Source organism: Anarhichas minor, unplaced genomic scaffold (assembly GCF_050575085.1).
Source record: "Anarhichas minor isolate MPS153535 unplaced genomic scaffold, ASM5057508v1 ptg000136l, whole genome shotgun sequence".
Lineage (NCBI taxonomy): Eukaryota > Metazoa > Chordata > Actinopteri > Perciformes > Anarhichadidae > Anarhichas > Anarhichas minor.
The window spans coordinates 5515322-5532000 of NW_027466582.1; the positions used below are offsets into that span (position 1 = coordinate 5515322).

At 43.6% G+C, this 16679-nt stretch overlaps 3 protein-coding genes and 1 long non-coding RNA gene across 6 annotated transcripts in view; 1 reads left to right on the plus strand and 3 right to left on the minus strand.

Annotated features, from left to right (window-relative positions):
- Window positions 1-1247, minus strand: part of scml4 (Scm polycomb group protein like 4) — a 15126-nt gene extending 13879 nt beyond the window's left edge. Inside the window, exons 1-2 of the mRNA XM_076084020.1 lie at window positions 1206-1247; window positions 103-301 (exon numbers count right to left, since the gene is read on the minus strand). Of these exons, the coding sequence (XP_075940135.1) occupies window positions 103-301; window positions 1206-1247 (241 nt within the window). The remainder of the gene's footprint in view (window positions 1-102; window positions 302-1205) is intronic.
- sec63 (SEC63 homolog, protein translocation regulator) lies at window positions 1082-12016 on the minus strand. Its single transcript, XM_076083530.1, has 20 exons — window positions 11760-12016; window positions 10810-10909; window positions 9676-9790; window positions 9314-9426; window positions 8926-8987; window positions 8761-8819; window positions 8584-8634; window positions 8367-8475; window positions 8126-8220; window positions 7852-7984; window positions 7656-7748; window positions 7364-7509; window positions 7128-7275; window positions 6669-6751; window positions 6390-6461; window positions 6113-6265; window positions 5759-6022; window positions 5393-5593; window positions 4316-4420; window positions 1082-3534 (listed from the first exon to the last, which is right to left on the minus strand). The coding sequence occupies exons 1-20, from the start codon at window positions 11881-11883 to the stop codon at window positions 3397-3399; spliced, it is 2364 nt and encodes a 787-aa protein (XP_075939645.1). The 5' UTR covers window positions 11884-12016; the 3' UTR covers window positions 1082-3396.
- LOC142941572 (uncharacterized) lies at window positions 11343-16477 on the plus strand. Of its 3 annotated transcripts, XR_012951487.1 has the most exons (4): window positions 11343-13373; window positions 13578-14143; window positions 14273-14548; window positions 15373-16477. It is a non-coding gene; the product is annotated as an uncharacterized LOC142941572 (long non-coding RNA). The 3 variants fall into 3 exon arrangements; XR_012951485.1 differs by having other exon boundaries at window positions 11343-14143; XR_012951486.1 differs by having other exon boundaries at window positions 11343-14143; window positions 14273-14404.
- iyd (iodotyrosine deiodinase) lies at window positions 12650-15590 on the minus strand. The gene is made up of 5 exons (XM_076083531.1): window positions 15336-15590; window positions 14267-14464; window positions 13965-14124; window positions 13494-13650; window positions 12650-13331 (listed from the first exon to the last, which is right to left on the minus strand). Exons 1-5 carry the CDS (start codon window positions 15535-15537, stop codon window positions 13149-13151), a joined length of 900 nt encoding a protein of 299 aa, XP_075939646.1. The 5' UTR covers window positions 15538-15590; the 3' UTR covers window positions 12650-13148.
- Window positions 16478-16679: the final 202 nt, after the last annotated feature.

The following is a 16679-nucleotide window of genomic DNA, read 5'->3' on the forward strand; positions in this document are numbered from 1 at the left end:
AGTCTTATTCAATAGTCTGCGATCACATACGTGTCCGGCAATGTCAGGAGAAGAGATGCCTGAAAGTTCGGTTTTTTTGGGATCGATTCTGTGGGTCGTTACCTATATCTCGACGGGTCGATTCAACGGGGCGGGAATCCATTTCTCCACCGCGGGCCGTGCGCGTGCAGACGCTGAGCTGGTGCATGGAGCAGCACGAGTGGCGGGAGCACCGGCGAACTCTCGGCATGGGTCGGTCCGGGTTCCACCCCTGCAGTTGCGGCGCGGGAAGCGAGCGAGCACCGGCGGGCTGGTCCGGAGTCTGCGGAAGACGCAGGAAGCGGAGTCCGCGGCTTGACCTTCCCGACGGATTTCTTTTGGCAGGAGTTGTAACGTCCTCGAGGGTGCAAGTTGAAAGGGGGGGGGGGGGGACGCGCGACTGATTCGTTCCCGGTGCTGTCGGTGAGGAGGATTTCCCTGTGCGGCTTTAAGGCTGTTCCTCATTACCTGCCCTGGTTCAGACAGAGAGGCAGCGACGGCACAGGAGCACTCCAACTGAAGAGGTTCAGCCCCCTTCCGACAAACCAGAAACACTCCTTGATAGATATGTTTGAGCGTTTGAGTTATAGCAATTTATATTAGAGATATGTTTACTATTACCTTCTGTTAGCCTGAGAATATTATTTTTTTGTATTTGATGCAGCCTCTTGTGTAACGGCATTAAGATATATTGGGAGGATTGTGGTCTACTCGTGATGTTATCTTGAGAAACTGACCCCGAATTTGCAAAACTGACAATTCCCACACCTGTTCACATTAAGAGGAAACTAGTCTGCATGGCCGTTGGGCCCCTATACTTACACAGGAATATGCACCACCTGAGCACAATAAAGTAGAATACATATAACAGAATAGTTTGACAGCATCCTTCTAAAAGACAGGGGGACAACAGTGGCAACCACCTACATGGTTAAGTTCCCTAACAGGTGTGAAACTAATTAAATTACCCCAAAAAAAGAAAACATGACAGGCATCCTCGCTGGATGTTATAAGCATGTTATGTGTAATAAGCTACCTATATGAGGGAAATAATGACACCATCTCATTTAAAAGTTTTTATTTGAAATGATTTTAAATACAAATAATATACTTTTTTTCCATTTACAATGACAGTTCCTTTGTAAACAAAAGTGGCAGATAGAGTCATTGGGTAGTTTTGTCCAAACTGAGGCGGCCTGCTGGCCGGTCGCCTGGACAAGGTCTGCCATGGGAGAGATGGTGTCGTATTTAACCTCACTGCAGTTTCTTTTTTTGTTTTCTTTCTTCTTCCACACAGCGAAACAAATCACTGATGCTACATTCTATTGCAGAGCGATAAATACTCGGAGTACAATATTACCGGCTTTGAACGCAATTACAGGAGGGTGTATAGTGAGCGCATGTGTTTTTTGTGAGTATGTGGTGTCGGGAGAGCGTGTCCACAGATATTCATACCGCTGACAAACAGTGAGAGCCCCCAGAGCCGCACAAGGAAGCTCCGACTTTCTTTTTGCACTGGAATATAACGGATGAAAAAATATATATATAGATTGGAACAAAACAAGACAATGTGTTACATTTGTTTTAACAAAAAAAAAAAGCTCAAATGAAAGTGGATTCTTTTGGATAGCCAGAAATCTCAGGCAGAAAAACAAAAAAAGAGAAATCCTTGAGATGTGGTATAGGTCGTAATTACAAAATGAAGCTCCTGCTTTATTGGCTACAGAAACAAGTTATGCTTAGTCTCACCCTAAAGTTACTTTCAACAGTTTGTTTTTGTTGGGGACACTTCAGAGTGCTGCGCTGAGTCAGCGATCGATTAACACAGGGCCGATCACACGTCACGCACGACTGCCAATCCTCTTCAAAAGACAGACGAAGCTGTACTCTTTAGAGGTTTTGTCACAGCAAGATCGGCGATATGTATTCCAGGACTGTGGAGCGATAGTTTACTATAAAGAGAATAACTCTAAACTGAAATAAAAGAAAAAAATACTGGTACAAAAGAACACAAAAAAAAAAAACTTTTCTTCTGCTCTCCCAAGAAACACTGGTGCATAGCACCCAAGGACTTGTATGTTGTGGTATTTCAGTTGTATTTATAAGGCCTTTTCGGACAATGAGTCTATACTGGAATGTGCTACAATTGTAAAAGGAAAAAAAAAAAGGATGAAGAGAAGGATATGTGTGTGTATATATATATATATATATATATATATATATACACACACACATACATGTGTGTGTGTGTATATACATATACACACACAAATTTATATCAGTATCTGATCCCGTTAGAAAGACTGAAACTCACAACTTGTATATAGTATATGGACAAGAAGAGTACTCAATAATTAAAAAAATCGGAAAACTGCAAGTTATGCCGTTTCCCCCATTATACTCGAGGTCAATTCATTTCCAGAATCACCTGCTTTCAACCACCAGGTGTCTCTTTCTGAAAAACACGAATCACAGGGAACGAACGAGCGTGATTAATGGAACCGAGTGGAGATCAGCGTCTATCTGCAGACTTCTCCTTAAACATACAGTGAGTACAAGTACAGACAAGTGACCTGCTGGTTTGACAGCAGAAAGTAAAAAAAAAAAAAAAAACACTGAAGAGACCGAACTGTGCTCCCGTGTGCTGAAAGGAGCAAACGGTCCCAATGGTTGACGTGATCCCCGACAAATAGGGCCAAAGCTCACACTTCTGCAGTTTTTAATTGTACAATAGAAAGTATCATTGGTGTGGAAAACATTGGCGCCGAGTGATTCTTTAAATTAGGAGCGAGAGCCATGTCATGAAGTCCATACGGAGGTCATGGGTTTTTGTTAAGTTTGCAAACGGAATTAGCTGTTGTACATCTCCCACTCCAAGGAGAAAAAGAGCCCAGATAATAGGTCCTCCAGTCCACAGTGTGTCAATCTTTCATTCCTTTACAAACACATACAGGGTTACAAACACACACACACACACACAGCATCCACTCTCACGTGCACACCCACACACAGGCCTGGGTAAGTATTCACAGAATTCTCTTCCGCCAGCAACGGAAAGTTAATGAACAAGTCTCTGTAGAAAAGGGGGGGTGGGGGAGGGAGGGAGGGGCGGGGTCACGGCCCATGTAAAGATAAAATGGAAGAGAAGAAGGAGGGCTCTGTGTGTATAAACTGCCCCCGGTGATTCTGTCTGTGTGTGTGTGTGTGTGTGTGTGTGTGTGTGGCGGGTACAGCTTTGCTGCTCCTCGTTCGCTGCTCTTGGGTGCTGTTGTGGGATCAGGAGTGGGTGGGTGGCCAGTCCACCGGGAGGGAGGGGAGGGGGCTGAGCGTGTGTGTGTGTGTGTATATATATATATATATATATATATATAGTCGCATTCAGTCGTTGTCCTCTTCGTCATCCTCACTCTCCTCGATGCCGTCGCTGTCCTCCTGCTCCTCGTCCTCCTCCTCCGTGTCGGGGATGTCCCACTGCGGGTGGTTGTCCAGCATGGCCTTGGCCTCGTGGACCTCCAGCTAGGACGGCACAAGATCGAGAAGTTGTTGTCAATTTACAGCGGCACACACACTCTCTAGTCATTAACCATTACAAAAGCAGAGTTGCATAGATCATTGATACATTGCTGCCTTTTACATTCCATCACAGTAATGATGTTAGTAAATAAATGGGACAATGTAGCTTAGTGATATCCTGGAGTTGTGGTCTCGACCGGTCTAGAAATAAAATCCAGAGTCCTGAGGCCGAGACAAGAACGAGGTGGTCGATTAGGAGCCGAGAATGAGAATTTTACAAAAAAAAGTGTGCAATGTTTAATACATTTGATTTACAGTAAAGAATCTAATTTTAAACTGCAAACTGAATATGCAGCAGAGGCCATGTAGAGTCACCTTGTCTTAATTAATTAACATGTAACTGATTACAAATTAAAGATAAAGCCTTTTTAGTTAAATTCACATCATAAGAGCACTATGTAAATGTCTATCAGGTGTTGGAATGAATGAATGGCTTGTTAGTCCCCTTAGTCACACCTTAGCTCACCTTGGCAGCAATTAGCACCATTGTTCAGCGAGCTGCTGGTACATTTTGGCTGTGGCCAGCGGGGGTCTATTGTCTCAGCCGACTTCCTCCAAGCAATCTCTCACACACACACACACACACACACACACACACACACACACACACACACACACACACACACACACACACACACACACACACACACACACACACACACACACACACACACACACACACACACACACACACACACACACACACACACACACTTCTTGTCACCTTGAGTGGTCTAATCTGGTCCAGTCCCAGGAAGGAATCAGAGCGAAGGATGATAGAATATTGGTAGTTGCCCGTCTTGGAGGGGGCCGGAAACTTCAGCTCCACCTGGGGGACGACACACACACACAGCTGTCAAATCTAACAGGAGCACTCCAAGTGCAGTCACGTGACTGTGTGAGTGATTGCTCGATGCACTAAGTGTCGTGTTACAGTAAAGCATGTGGCGATGCTACGTTGTGGCTCGATGGTCACTGCTGATGTCAAACTAAAATAGCCACCACATAAAGAAACAAGGTGACTTGTTGTGAAGAAGGTTCTGAATGAATAAAATGAATATGACCTGATGATGGGGTCCAACTGTAAATATTAGACCAGCAGTCCCTCAGGCTGTGATTACATATAGCAAACATCGAATTATCAGCACAATGAGACTAATTATTATTCAGCGGGCGAGCGGCGAATGAGCCGCGAATACGGTGTCCTCCCCGAAGAAAGAACCTGCCCGTCACACACGCAGCCGCACGGCAAAAACAACAGCAGGAAGTGTTGACGTGACGGACTAATTGATTTTTCGACCTGTCGTCGTTACATTCCTTCACAGCTGGTCGTGCACTCACACGGGGCCCCGTTAGGCCTCGACCTCGCCGATCATTGTTGCCGGAGAACGCCAGGATCACAGGTGCAAAAATAAACACTTACACACACACACCTTCCTCTGAGGAAACAATAACAACAAAAGTGCAAAGGGTTGCCTAGCAACAGGATGTGTGAGGAGGCCACACACACATTAAGAACCTTCTACTCCAGACGGATTAAAGCATAAGCCATAATACAGCCTTATATATATCTATCTCTAATATTCTTTACTGTTTTATTACTTATTTATAATACTTGTTTTGATCTCTTGTTTGCACTATCCACTATGCTGCTGTAATCCTGTAAATGTCCCCGCTGCGGGACTAATAAAGGATTATCTCATCTCATCTTAAAATGGCATATGATATTCTCCTCAGAGTCGTACTGTAAAGGCATTAGCTTGCCACCTGCGTGTTATCCAAACTCAAACGGCACACCCACCTCTTCCGTGTCTTTTAACGTGCACACGTGGTAGGGCATGGAGACGAGGGTCTGATCTCGGCGGTCGGCGATGTAGAGCCACCACCACTCGTGCTTCTCCTCGGGGAAGTAGAGGCTGTAGACGGGGTGCGTCACCTTCGACTTGGTCTCCAGCAGAGCCCGCTCCCGCCGCTGGATGCTTTGCTGCAACGCCTCCCACTCCTGACGGGGAAGAGTGGAGGATTAGGTCGGGTACACGTACAAGCAGTGCTTCCCTTTCCTTTACATTCACCGAGCGTTGTTTATTAAGACTTAAACACGCGTCACAAAACTAGATCTTTTCACCACATGCTCAAGCCTGGCCCCCTGATACTGAAGTTCTCTGACCTCTTCATCGTCGCCAGCCATCTCGTCCACCTCTGTGTCGCTCTGCTTGTCGCTGTCTTCGTCTCTCTCGCTGGGAGAGTCCTTGTTGGCTTCGGCCTCGGCCTCGTCCGACTCGCTGCCTTTGTCTGAGGCCTCCTCCTCTTCCTCCTTCACTACAACTGCTGCTGCTGCTGTTGTTGTTGATGTTGCTGCTGTTGCTGCTGCTGTTGTTGCTGCTGCTGTTGTTGCTGCTGCTGTTGTTGTTGCTGTTGTTGTTGCAACTTCCTGGGATATCAACATTGACAACAGGGTTTTATGATGCACGCAGCATAGTTTTTAAAATGAAAATGAATAGTTAAGGGATTGGACACGTACATTTCCTGCCACGTTGCCATTGGCCTGCTTGGCTTTAGCAGGTGCAGGAGTGGCCTTCTTCTTGGTTAATTTTTTCTTCTTTGACTTGGCTGTCTTTTTAGCAGCTTTATTCTTGTTCTGCCACACTTTTGTTTTGGTTTTACTCGACTCTCCCTGTTTGACACATATAGAAAACAAGGTCAGGTACGCACGTCACGACTTCTTTAAGCTTTTAATCATCGGACCCAAACAGAGTGAAGGTGTGGTCTAAATGGGTCAGAGTGTGTGTTCTCCTTACAGCTTCCTCTGCAGCGGCGGCAGCCTCCTCTGATAGACACGGTGTGGAGTCCTGTTCCTTTTCAAACACCTCCTGCACACACAGTTCACGCCACAGTTAATTCATGCTTTTCCACAATGCTTACAGTCCACAGCACACTCTAGTGGGCATCCATGGAACTGCACCTCCAAGGCAACATTTAAAAAAAGAAATCCATTGGAGTCACAGATGTTGGTTTCTAGTGACTCCTTCATATGTAGGATAAAGTCAGTGTTTGACGAAATGCAAACAAATCCTTACCGACATCCGTTTTCTTGTTAGGGTGACAGTTACTGTGACAATAGACCCTGCTGTGATGTTATTGCTGTCTTCATCGTCAAGGACTGCAAAGAAAAAAGAAATACATCTTTCAGTAACCAAAGGAATCTGTGTAGTTCTACAATACTTTGGTGGAAAATGATTTAAAATCTCACTGATTAGTAGTTCGGGTAAACTGGACAACGTCACACGTTTTCAAACTTAATTTCCAGAGAAACTGTGCTCATACTTTATCGTGTGGCCCATAACTACATCACTACTTCTTTGATCTGAAACTGCTAAAGCATTGCTCAAAAGACCCTTTATGTTATACACCTCTCTCTATACTTCAGTGACGTCTTCAGTCGTCGTGTAAAAGACTAAGATGGTTACGGGAGACATGTCACCGGTCGGCTGGTGGACAAACGGAGTCTGTTTGTAAGCGGGAGTGTTCGGACTGACCCTGCAGTTTGGTGTCCATTGTGATGTGAGGGAAGCTGCCCAGCACAGCGATGACCTCATCGTACTTCTCCTCCCCCAAGAAACGCAGCATGCTGCGTCTGTCGGAGTCCTTGAGACTCACCAGGTCCTGGAGGCTCCGAACTTTATACTAGAGAAGAGAAGGCAGAATATACATTGACCCATTGCACGACCGAAACCTTTGTTTCTCTCTGCGTGTGCAGACACTCTGTAGTTACCTTCTTAGAGATGCAGTAGCGGAGGTGCTCCTCCTCAAAGTGGGGCAGCTGTAACAGCGGTGACTTTGACTCCTGCAGACCCTGCACTATCATCTGGGTCAGCTTCATACAGTTCTCTATGGTGACCAGTCGAGGAGCATGGAAACCTGGAGGTAAGGGGCCGAATTATCAAAGACGTTCTTATGTGGGTTGAAGCTTGTGAGAATATTATTCAAAGTGATAACTTCTGCTCCCATTAAACTGGACTTACGTGTGTATGCATGTGTGTGTGTGTGTGTGTGTGTGCGTGTACCTCCTCTGCTGTTGGCCATCATGGTAAGCTGACAGCCCACGTTGATCATTTCCTGCAGCAGAGCTGGACTCTTCCTCACCACAAACCTCTGATCTGGAACCCAAATATACATGTATCACACGTTGTATCATATTATTAGGAAATCAGTAAGCAGTGTTCCAACGGACATGGCCCTCTTAAGAGTAGCTTGTCCTACCTTCCTCCAACTCCTCTGATACGTCCATGCGTGCCAGGTGGGCAAGCACCAAGACTCTGGCCTTCAAACTGTATGGATAGCAGAATGGAGGCTCCTTCTTCTTCACGTTGATATTTCCCAACTCACGGATCAACTGCAAGACAGACAGGAGAGGTTGTTTATTGACACACATACTCTTCCCTTTGAATTCCTCACACGGATGCAAATCTTTGCGAGCCCGAGGAAGTTGCTCACACACAAACACCTTTACAAAAGCATTGACATTTGTCATCACCTGTGGCACTTCGATGTTGTCCGTTGGTCGTATGGTGGCGTCTTTATTGCTGCGAGGGTCAAACTCAAACGCTGCTGTCAACACCATCGCCAACCCTGGAAGGAAGAATTGGTGAAAATCAGAATGAGTCAAAAAGAGATGACAGGACACAGAGACTCATAAACAGAAACCTGCTGGTTGTTAACTATGGGTGCATCTGGTCAAAGTCTCGTTGTATATTATGAGAAGAAGGGAGACTCACGCTTCATGTTCATGTTGGGCGTCTTGTACATGAAATGCATGAAGAGCTGAGTGGTGTTGATGAGAATCTGGTCCCCGCTGTATCGGATGGAGCGGTACCACCATGTGCCCTACGACATGGATGCACAAAAAAAGGAATAGAGAGTAAAGGTGAGAAATATGGAATATAAGAAGAAGAGAGGGCAACTGTTTGATACCATCTATTGCACATGACTTACCACAACCACAGGAAGGATGACCATAAAGGCTAGTCCATATACCAACAGCACCTACAGGAGAAAGCAAAATATAATTATTTATTGATGACAGTGGCTCTCTGCTAGTATAATACAAAACATTTCAAGCAAATCAAGTTAGGTTTATCTATTAAAATTACAGATTCAATAAGAATATACCAGCATTGAGTTCTTCTGGTCAACAATCCAGGCCGGCAGGGCGATACCGAAGCTGGTTGCTGGAAAAAGAGACGGACATGAGAGGCAAAATCTCCTGCTGCAGTAAAGATAGCGTGATACACAATTATGTCATCTAAACTGATAACAATGGGCGGCTTCACTCACCTCCTGGACCATCTGGGTTACCGTATTGTTCCCAATTCTGTCGAGACTGTTCATTGGTCAGACTGTGGAAAAAGTAAATAACTCAATTACCTCAAAATTCTGGCCTTTCAATTGATAAATATGTGTGATTATGCAAACATTCATTAGAAAACTCTTCAAAATTACTTCACATCTCCTCTCTCATTTAAATCTAGTAACTACAGGACATAACTATGATTTTAGTAATTGTTTTTAATTCCTGTTTATTTTCGTTTAGTTTCCATTTTGCTGATTGTACTCTTTCTCTTGGAAAAGACATCTTAATCTCAATGTGACGGATTAAATAAAAGATAAAAAAGCAGCATTCTTGCTGTCTGGCACACAAAGTGAGGACCTAAAGGACACTTACGCAGCATAGGCTTTGGCAATCCTCATGAACGTGGCCTCATCACCACCTTTGTCAGGATGGTACTTGAGGGACAGCACATGGTATTGCTTCTTGATTTGTGACAGCGATGCACCCTGGAGACAGAATAACACTTACAATTCATTACCACACCACATATATACAGCGTGAGTAACAGATACAATACAGCGTTACCTCAAAAGAGATGAAAAATTATATTTTTATCTCACGTTTTATCTTCAGAAGTTATGAGTCCAATATCGTGTGCGCACAAGATCAAACGTGTTTTGGGGACTTTAGAGGCTTTGTAGAATACAGCAGACTTTATGGATGTGTGTGTGTGGGGGGGGGGGGGGGGGGTTTACCGGGTCCAAGTTGAGGACTTCATATGGATTGTACTCCTGGTACTCTCTGTCCAGCTTGGACACCTTGTAGGCTAGCAGCAGGAACACAGCCCAGCCGAACAACAAGGCCGCTTTCCTGAAAATGGCAACACACAAACAGGAAAAGTATGTCTGTCTGTCTGACACACACACACACACACACACACACACACACACACACACACACACACACACACACACACACACACACACACACACACACACACACACACACACACACACACACACACACACACACACACACACACACACTCGAGGAAAACATCAGGCCCGTCTCATTTTTACCAGACTGTTTGGAGTTAAGACAGGGAAGCAGAAGCAATCTGCAATGTCATCTAGCTTTCAGGATGTAAAGCTACGAACATTAGACTACTGCATACAAAGCAGAGAGAGGGGGCGGGACATGTTCTGACATTGTTGTTGTTTGGTTATGCATTGAAGTTGAACTTGTTTCCATGACAATGGCAAAAACCCTATGGCCTAACTCTGCAGCATGTTGCTATGACAACCGCTCCACTGGCCTGAGTTGTCTGGGCGGCTCAAAAACAGAAAAAAATAAAAAGATACATGATGGATTCCTGTAATAAACACCAGCATTATGATACAGTGGGAAAACAGACACCGAGAGGCTGATTCATTCCACTTATATACTGATGTATGTACATGCTGGATGCTCCAGAGACGCTGAACCTCACTTGAAAACCCATCTTTCCATCAACCCACACACACACACACTGAGTAAACAACACTGAGAAAGCACGTTTGTGTGAAGAGAAATGCTAAACAGTGCAACGCGGTGTTTACACTCACTTAGAGGTTTACACACGAAAAACAACATCAGCCAAACACGAGCGCTTCCACACACGCATATAAGCTCGGGTCTGCCTACGCTGTGGACAGCGTGGTCCTTTTGCCTCTTCATACGTCAAGACTTTTAAATGAGACTGAAGCTGCTCTTGGATTAGGTGTAACGTAGTCCCCATAAATAACTACTAACAGTGAATAATTCAAAAGAACAACCAACTCAAGACTTCTCGGGCCAGCTGTCATGACGAAGAGCGTAATAATCCACCCTTCACAAATAATGTGACTCACTTTAGTGTTGGGACGATGCTCTGCTGCGACTTCATCAGCCTGAGCCGGTACCACAGACACCGGCCATGTACCCTCCTCAGGCTCTTCAAACGCAGTTGTTCTGGAAAGAGGATGGACAGAGAGAGAGATTACAGACACACTAGTAGCATCATACTGGTCACAATCACCGGTAATTTGGTGAGGATTACTGGTGCTTGAAGTTAAGAATGTAAAACATGGGTGAGTGACATTCTCACTGAGAATATATCATTATTGTGGATATGTTAGCCAAGCAGGCAGAGGTATTAATATCGTATCTGTTAACGCCATGGTGTTAACTAACCTGATTTATAATGCAATATTTAATCTTGTATCAACAAAATCAATGGCGACTTGTCATCCAACTATTCCCAGTAGACCAGCTGAGTAAAGTGTGCTCGCATTGGTTACATAACCCATGTTAGATATGCTCTGCTGTTAACAAACAGATAGCTGTAACGTAGCTGAGATAAGAGTGTATCAGGATAAGGTCAATAAAGCTACAAGCTTGAGAACAGAGAGAGTGACGCTGGTTTTTGGGGGTTGAAGCTCTCGCATAACTAAGCTAGCACTTAACTCGTTTTCATCCACCGAAGAAGGCTAACGTTACAAATGTGACGTTAAGACAAATTGACGGTGATTGGAAACATTACAGCTGGTGGAGGTAAACCGAGTTAACACTTGTACTTAACTCTGAACAGTGAAAGAGACGTGGGCATCATCTTTGTAGCGTCTGCTAACTTACATTTACAAGTTAATGACACGTCGGGTTAGGTCACACAGCCTCTCCGCATCGAGTAGCAAGCTAGCCAGATTAACAAGAGTGCCAGTTGGTGAGCCTTTACCGTTACAAGACAAGCTAACTTCACGTTACACTAGCTCTGCTAATGAGTTAGCCGAGTTAGCACTGAGCCAGACATCTCGGGCCTTACCAGCATTCTGATCCCGGGGCCAGAGGTAATATGTAGCCGGGATCACAATAAGACCGACGAAGGACGTGAGGAAGTAGAAAAAGGTATTGCCGCTGTCATCGTACTGGAACTGCTGCCCGGCCATTTCGTAGCGGCGCTTGAGTCGCCCTTCTTCTTCTCCACCGCTGCGCTTCTTCCCCCTTCTAGCCCAATGTGTGCGACTTGACAGACCGTTAGCTAGCCAGCTAGCATCCAGCCAAGACAGCTCTTGATCATCGGTGTACGTGGTGTACGCATGCGCAATGTTGCCTTTCTTCTTCTTCGTCTTTTTCACTGGTCGATTCAGCGCTGTTCCTGGGCGCTACTGACCCCCAGAGGTGGCAATGAAGATCAGAGTGTGAATTTTTTTCTGTGGTTTTACAGATGAGCAGGAGCAAGAGCTTTTAAAGCTCACAAATAAAACAATTTTCAAGTGTGAATAATGGTGTGAATGGCTTTTTGAGCTTGATTAAACCAGTCAAATGAATACGATGATAGGCGAAACATACTTGATGACTTCATTAAGAATAACAAAGGACTTTATAATAGCCACCTCTTTCACTTGTGAACACCTTGTTCAATCATTTTTGGGTGTAAAAAGAGGAAATTCTAGCTGAGAGGCCCCACAAAAACCCCAACATGAGTACTTTACAGGGGGACACCAGTGCAATGTTCTTTCAGGGTTGGGTTGGTTGGTTCTGGGTTATGAGTTTTAATCATGAATGATCTATTGAATATGCGCTAAAAGAATAAAGATGTCAAACCATACCCCACTCATCAAGAACTCATTGAGAGGTGTTGTTCCCCTTCTGAAAACATGTAGTGACACTCATATAATACAAATAACGCTAAGCATTATGATGAGACAAAAATGTAACTCAAACTCTTCATTTAATGCCCAAGGACATTACATTTCAGCTACTTAAGCTACTTAAAGGAATACTTGTAAAAGAAAATTCAATAAACTGTTATTGTTATCAGTTAACTTAAAGGTACAAATACAAATCACACAAGCAATCCCAGAGCGAACAACTGAAAACAGATTGTATCGTATTCTTGGCAGCAGTGCTGGAAACCATTTAGATCTTTGTTTGGTAGGAGCGCAAGTTGACCTTGTGCTTGTTTGAATGATTAAACATGTGTACTACTGTGGCCACTATCTCCCATATAGGGATGTACAAGGTTATACACCTGTTTCTGTTACCATAACGGTGAATGATTAAGATAATGAGCAAAAATGGATGGTAAAATATGATTTTATGATTTAAAAAAAAAAATTCTAATCACATTAGGTATATATCTTCTTGATTGTTCAGCTGCGGGCAAAGAAGAGAAGACTTCTCTCTGTGTTTCCTCCACAGACTGATTCTGTTATATGTGGACCACAATATCATCCAGAGGCTTGCGTTTCAAGTCAGGCACTGTGGCCTCACAAGCAGGGTAACCTACAGGAAGTAACATCAACAGCTTCTCATTGGCTGGCCGTTTGAGGAGGAGCCTGAGCTGGGGGCCGCAGTTTAGGGGCGTCGATGTGACGGTGACAAGTCCCACGTTCTGATAAGAACGTGGACAGAGAGAACAGATGTTCATTTATCGGTAATTGCATGCATTTTCAAGAAGATCCACATAGTTCTATATACTTGTTTTAACGGCATTCATGACCAAGAAACCAGGGACTGGCTGATTTATATTTCAGAGGGTGATGTTATTCCTTACCTGTAATGCAGCCAACAGGAGGCCACACGATATGGAGACACTGATTTCATTGTAGTAATGTGTCCTTTTCTTGCCATTTGGTAGTATCCCATAGATCTGTTTGAAGACGAGGATTAGATACGGCGCAACATCCAAGTACTCCTTGATCCAGCTTGTCCTGCATGAGGAAGGAAGTTGGGAGAAAAAAGGGGAAGACGTGCGTGTCATATTGTTATTATTGTATGTTCTGTTTGTGCTCCACATCATGTGATCATGTTCCTAAGCCATATAACAAATAAGAACAAGAATGAAATTGGAAAATGTAGTTATACACTCCATTGGTTCATGATGACTGATAATCATTGTTTAAGTCGGGCTAAGATTTAGGATAAGGGGATGGGAATTGAATTATATCAGCGCAGAACGGTTACTAGTTCTAGTACAAATATATTAATATAAATGTGTGAGTGTGGCGTAAGTATTGGTGCTCACCTAAATCTGGCCAAATCCTGGACCCACTTGTCCCCCATCCTCTGACGGTAGTTGACCTCCTCTTCTTCTTCCACAATCCGTCTGATCTGGTGCTTGATCTCCGGGTCTGACACCACAACAAACGTCCAGGGCTCTGTGTGGGCTCCACTAGGGGCCGTACCTGTCCAAAGGAAGGAGGGGTGAGCAGTCAGAGAAGAATTAAAAAGGCCAAAACATTTGGTGCTCTCTGCCATTTTTCTTTATTATTTTGGTTTATGGCGGATTGAAAGTGGTCCATTTGTCCTCTTTAAATTTGCACATGCCTGCAGTGCGGATGGCATTATTGATGACTTCTCGTGGGACTGGCTCTGGACTGATGAATCGGACACTCCTCCTCTGGTTCATCAGAGTGTAAAAATCCCTGGATCTCTCCAGCATCGTCTCCACTGGGTAACCTGGTGGTGAGTAGGGCACGTGTAGAATGTCTTCCTCCTCATTGCTGTCCACCCAATCGCCATCCTCTAAAAGAATGAGAGGCACAAAGGCAGGACCATGGAGCAGCTTCACATATGAAACGTCTTGTTGGATGTGAAACAAGGACATTGGTGAATTCAATACTCTTGTTCAAGTCATCTTTAAGGCTAAACTGATAATTCATCAGAAAACATTTTTGATTCATATGATTAATCACAAACATATATTAATATGCATCATGTGACTATAATTTTGATAATGTCCACTAGTGAAAATAGTAAAATATTTTGTCTCAGTAAAAGTAGCAATACAGCGTCTATGAATATGGTTACAAGTAAAGAAAATTCTTTAATAAAAGAGCTAGCATCAAAAATAATTAAAATACCAAAAGTAAAAGTACTCATTAGGCAGAATGGCCCACTTTAGAATAATGTAATTAGATTATTGAATTATAATTATTGATGCATTAGGGTGTGCATCACGTTAATGTTGCAGCTAGTAATTGAGCTAATTTGAATTACTTTACATACTGCTGGAAGCTTGTGAATTTCCAAGAGGAATAAAGTTTACGGTATAATATATTTACTTATTTGTTGATATTTGTATTTTTAATCTGAATCGGCAAAGTAAAAAAAAAAATTGCATGATATTAAATGAAATGGAGAAAAGTCCCTCGCTCTCTCTATACCTATACAGGCCATATGCCATTATTGATTAACCAAGCATTGGAATGAATGTGTAGAGCAGCAGACATTGAGCCCATGTTGATGAAGGGTTTTCACATAGTTTCAAATATGTTCATTTTGTGTTGAGAGATGGTTGTGGCCTATATAGCCTACATATACTTTGTTTCGACCTGCAAGTCAAATAAAATTTCAACTCCCTCGAAAAAAAAACCGACCTCTGTTCAGCTCTTACCGTCGTCTTTTCCTTTGGTTTCTGTACCGTCCTTTAGGTCCTGGTCCACCCACGGTCTAAAGTCCGCTTTTGGTGCCCCTTCAGCTTCTCCAGGGGAGGTCGTGGAGGTGGTCTCTGTCTCCCGTGACCTCACCAGCATGAAGCCTATCACGACGCACAGGACCACCGCCAGGATAGGCGTGAGGACCGACAGGAGAGCCATGACAGCCGGAGGGGACAGAAGACTATACGGGTACTTGGCTGAGTGCAAACCGGATGTCCATAAACCCTATTAATGTTTTCTTTTTTACATTTTGGAAAATGGGTTTTTATGCTGAGTCAGAGCTAGAAAGGGGAACTTGCAGCTCTGCCCAACTGTGACTGCTACTGCTCTTGAAAAAAAGAAGAAGAAATCTCCACCTCTTTCATGAGTTGAGCGCCCATAGGTTGTTAAACTATGTCTAAAGTTCACATTCAAATCCCTGTATATGAGAGTATAAGGCTGTTTAAAGCCCAACCATGTTTTGTCATTTCTTTAATATGTCAATTTTTTTTTAAATGGGTGATTGTACTTTAGGCTACTGCAGAATTTTTTTATTTGATTGGTGTTTAGATCTTCTCCGAAACCGAAGATAGTGAAATGTAGGCGTCTCCAAAAGGGTGAGCGTCCTTATCACATGCATCTACATTATGATCACAATGTCACTAAGTTCGGACTGGATGTTCACAGAAAATACCTTTTGACAATCTATAAACATCTATAACACACAATAAATGAAATGGATCGAAAATCAAAAAGGTATGTATGTAAAGTAAGGAAACCAATCACCAAATACTGTTATCTTATCATAAAAGTAGGTTATCTGACTATTGACTTTATACCTCTTATGTCAGCAGCCTGTAACTAGTGCAGACAAACCGACTCATATGTATGTGTAAATCCAGCAGGTGTCGCCAAGAACTCTTCCCATGCCAGGCTGACATCTTTGGGACACTGAATGGTCTCATTAAAAACAAAACAAAAAGCATGCAGTTGATCCAGTTTCAGGTGTACACATCAGCCTTTTCTATACTTGTAAATCACACAAACATAAACACACGATAGAAGTAATTCAATCAATGAATGATAATACAAGGGGGCAGAAAAGCTTGGCTAGAATTGGAGAAAGACCCTCTGCTGACGCTTTCGAGCATCTGCTCGCTCTCCAGTGCGCGCTGGTGCTCACACAAGCACCATTGAGGGAATTTGGCAAGCGCACTCCAAAAAAAATACCCACCTTAAGAAATGATCTTGTCACTGTTTAGAAGATGTTTTTACTTTGTAAAACTAGCAGAAACTGCTGATGCATCTTTCAAAGTAATGTC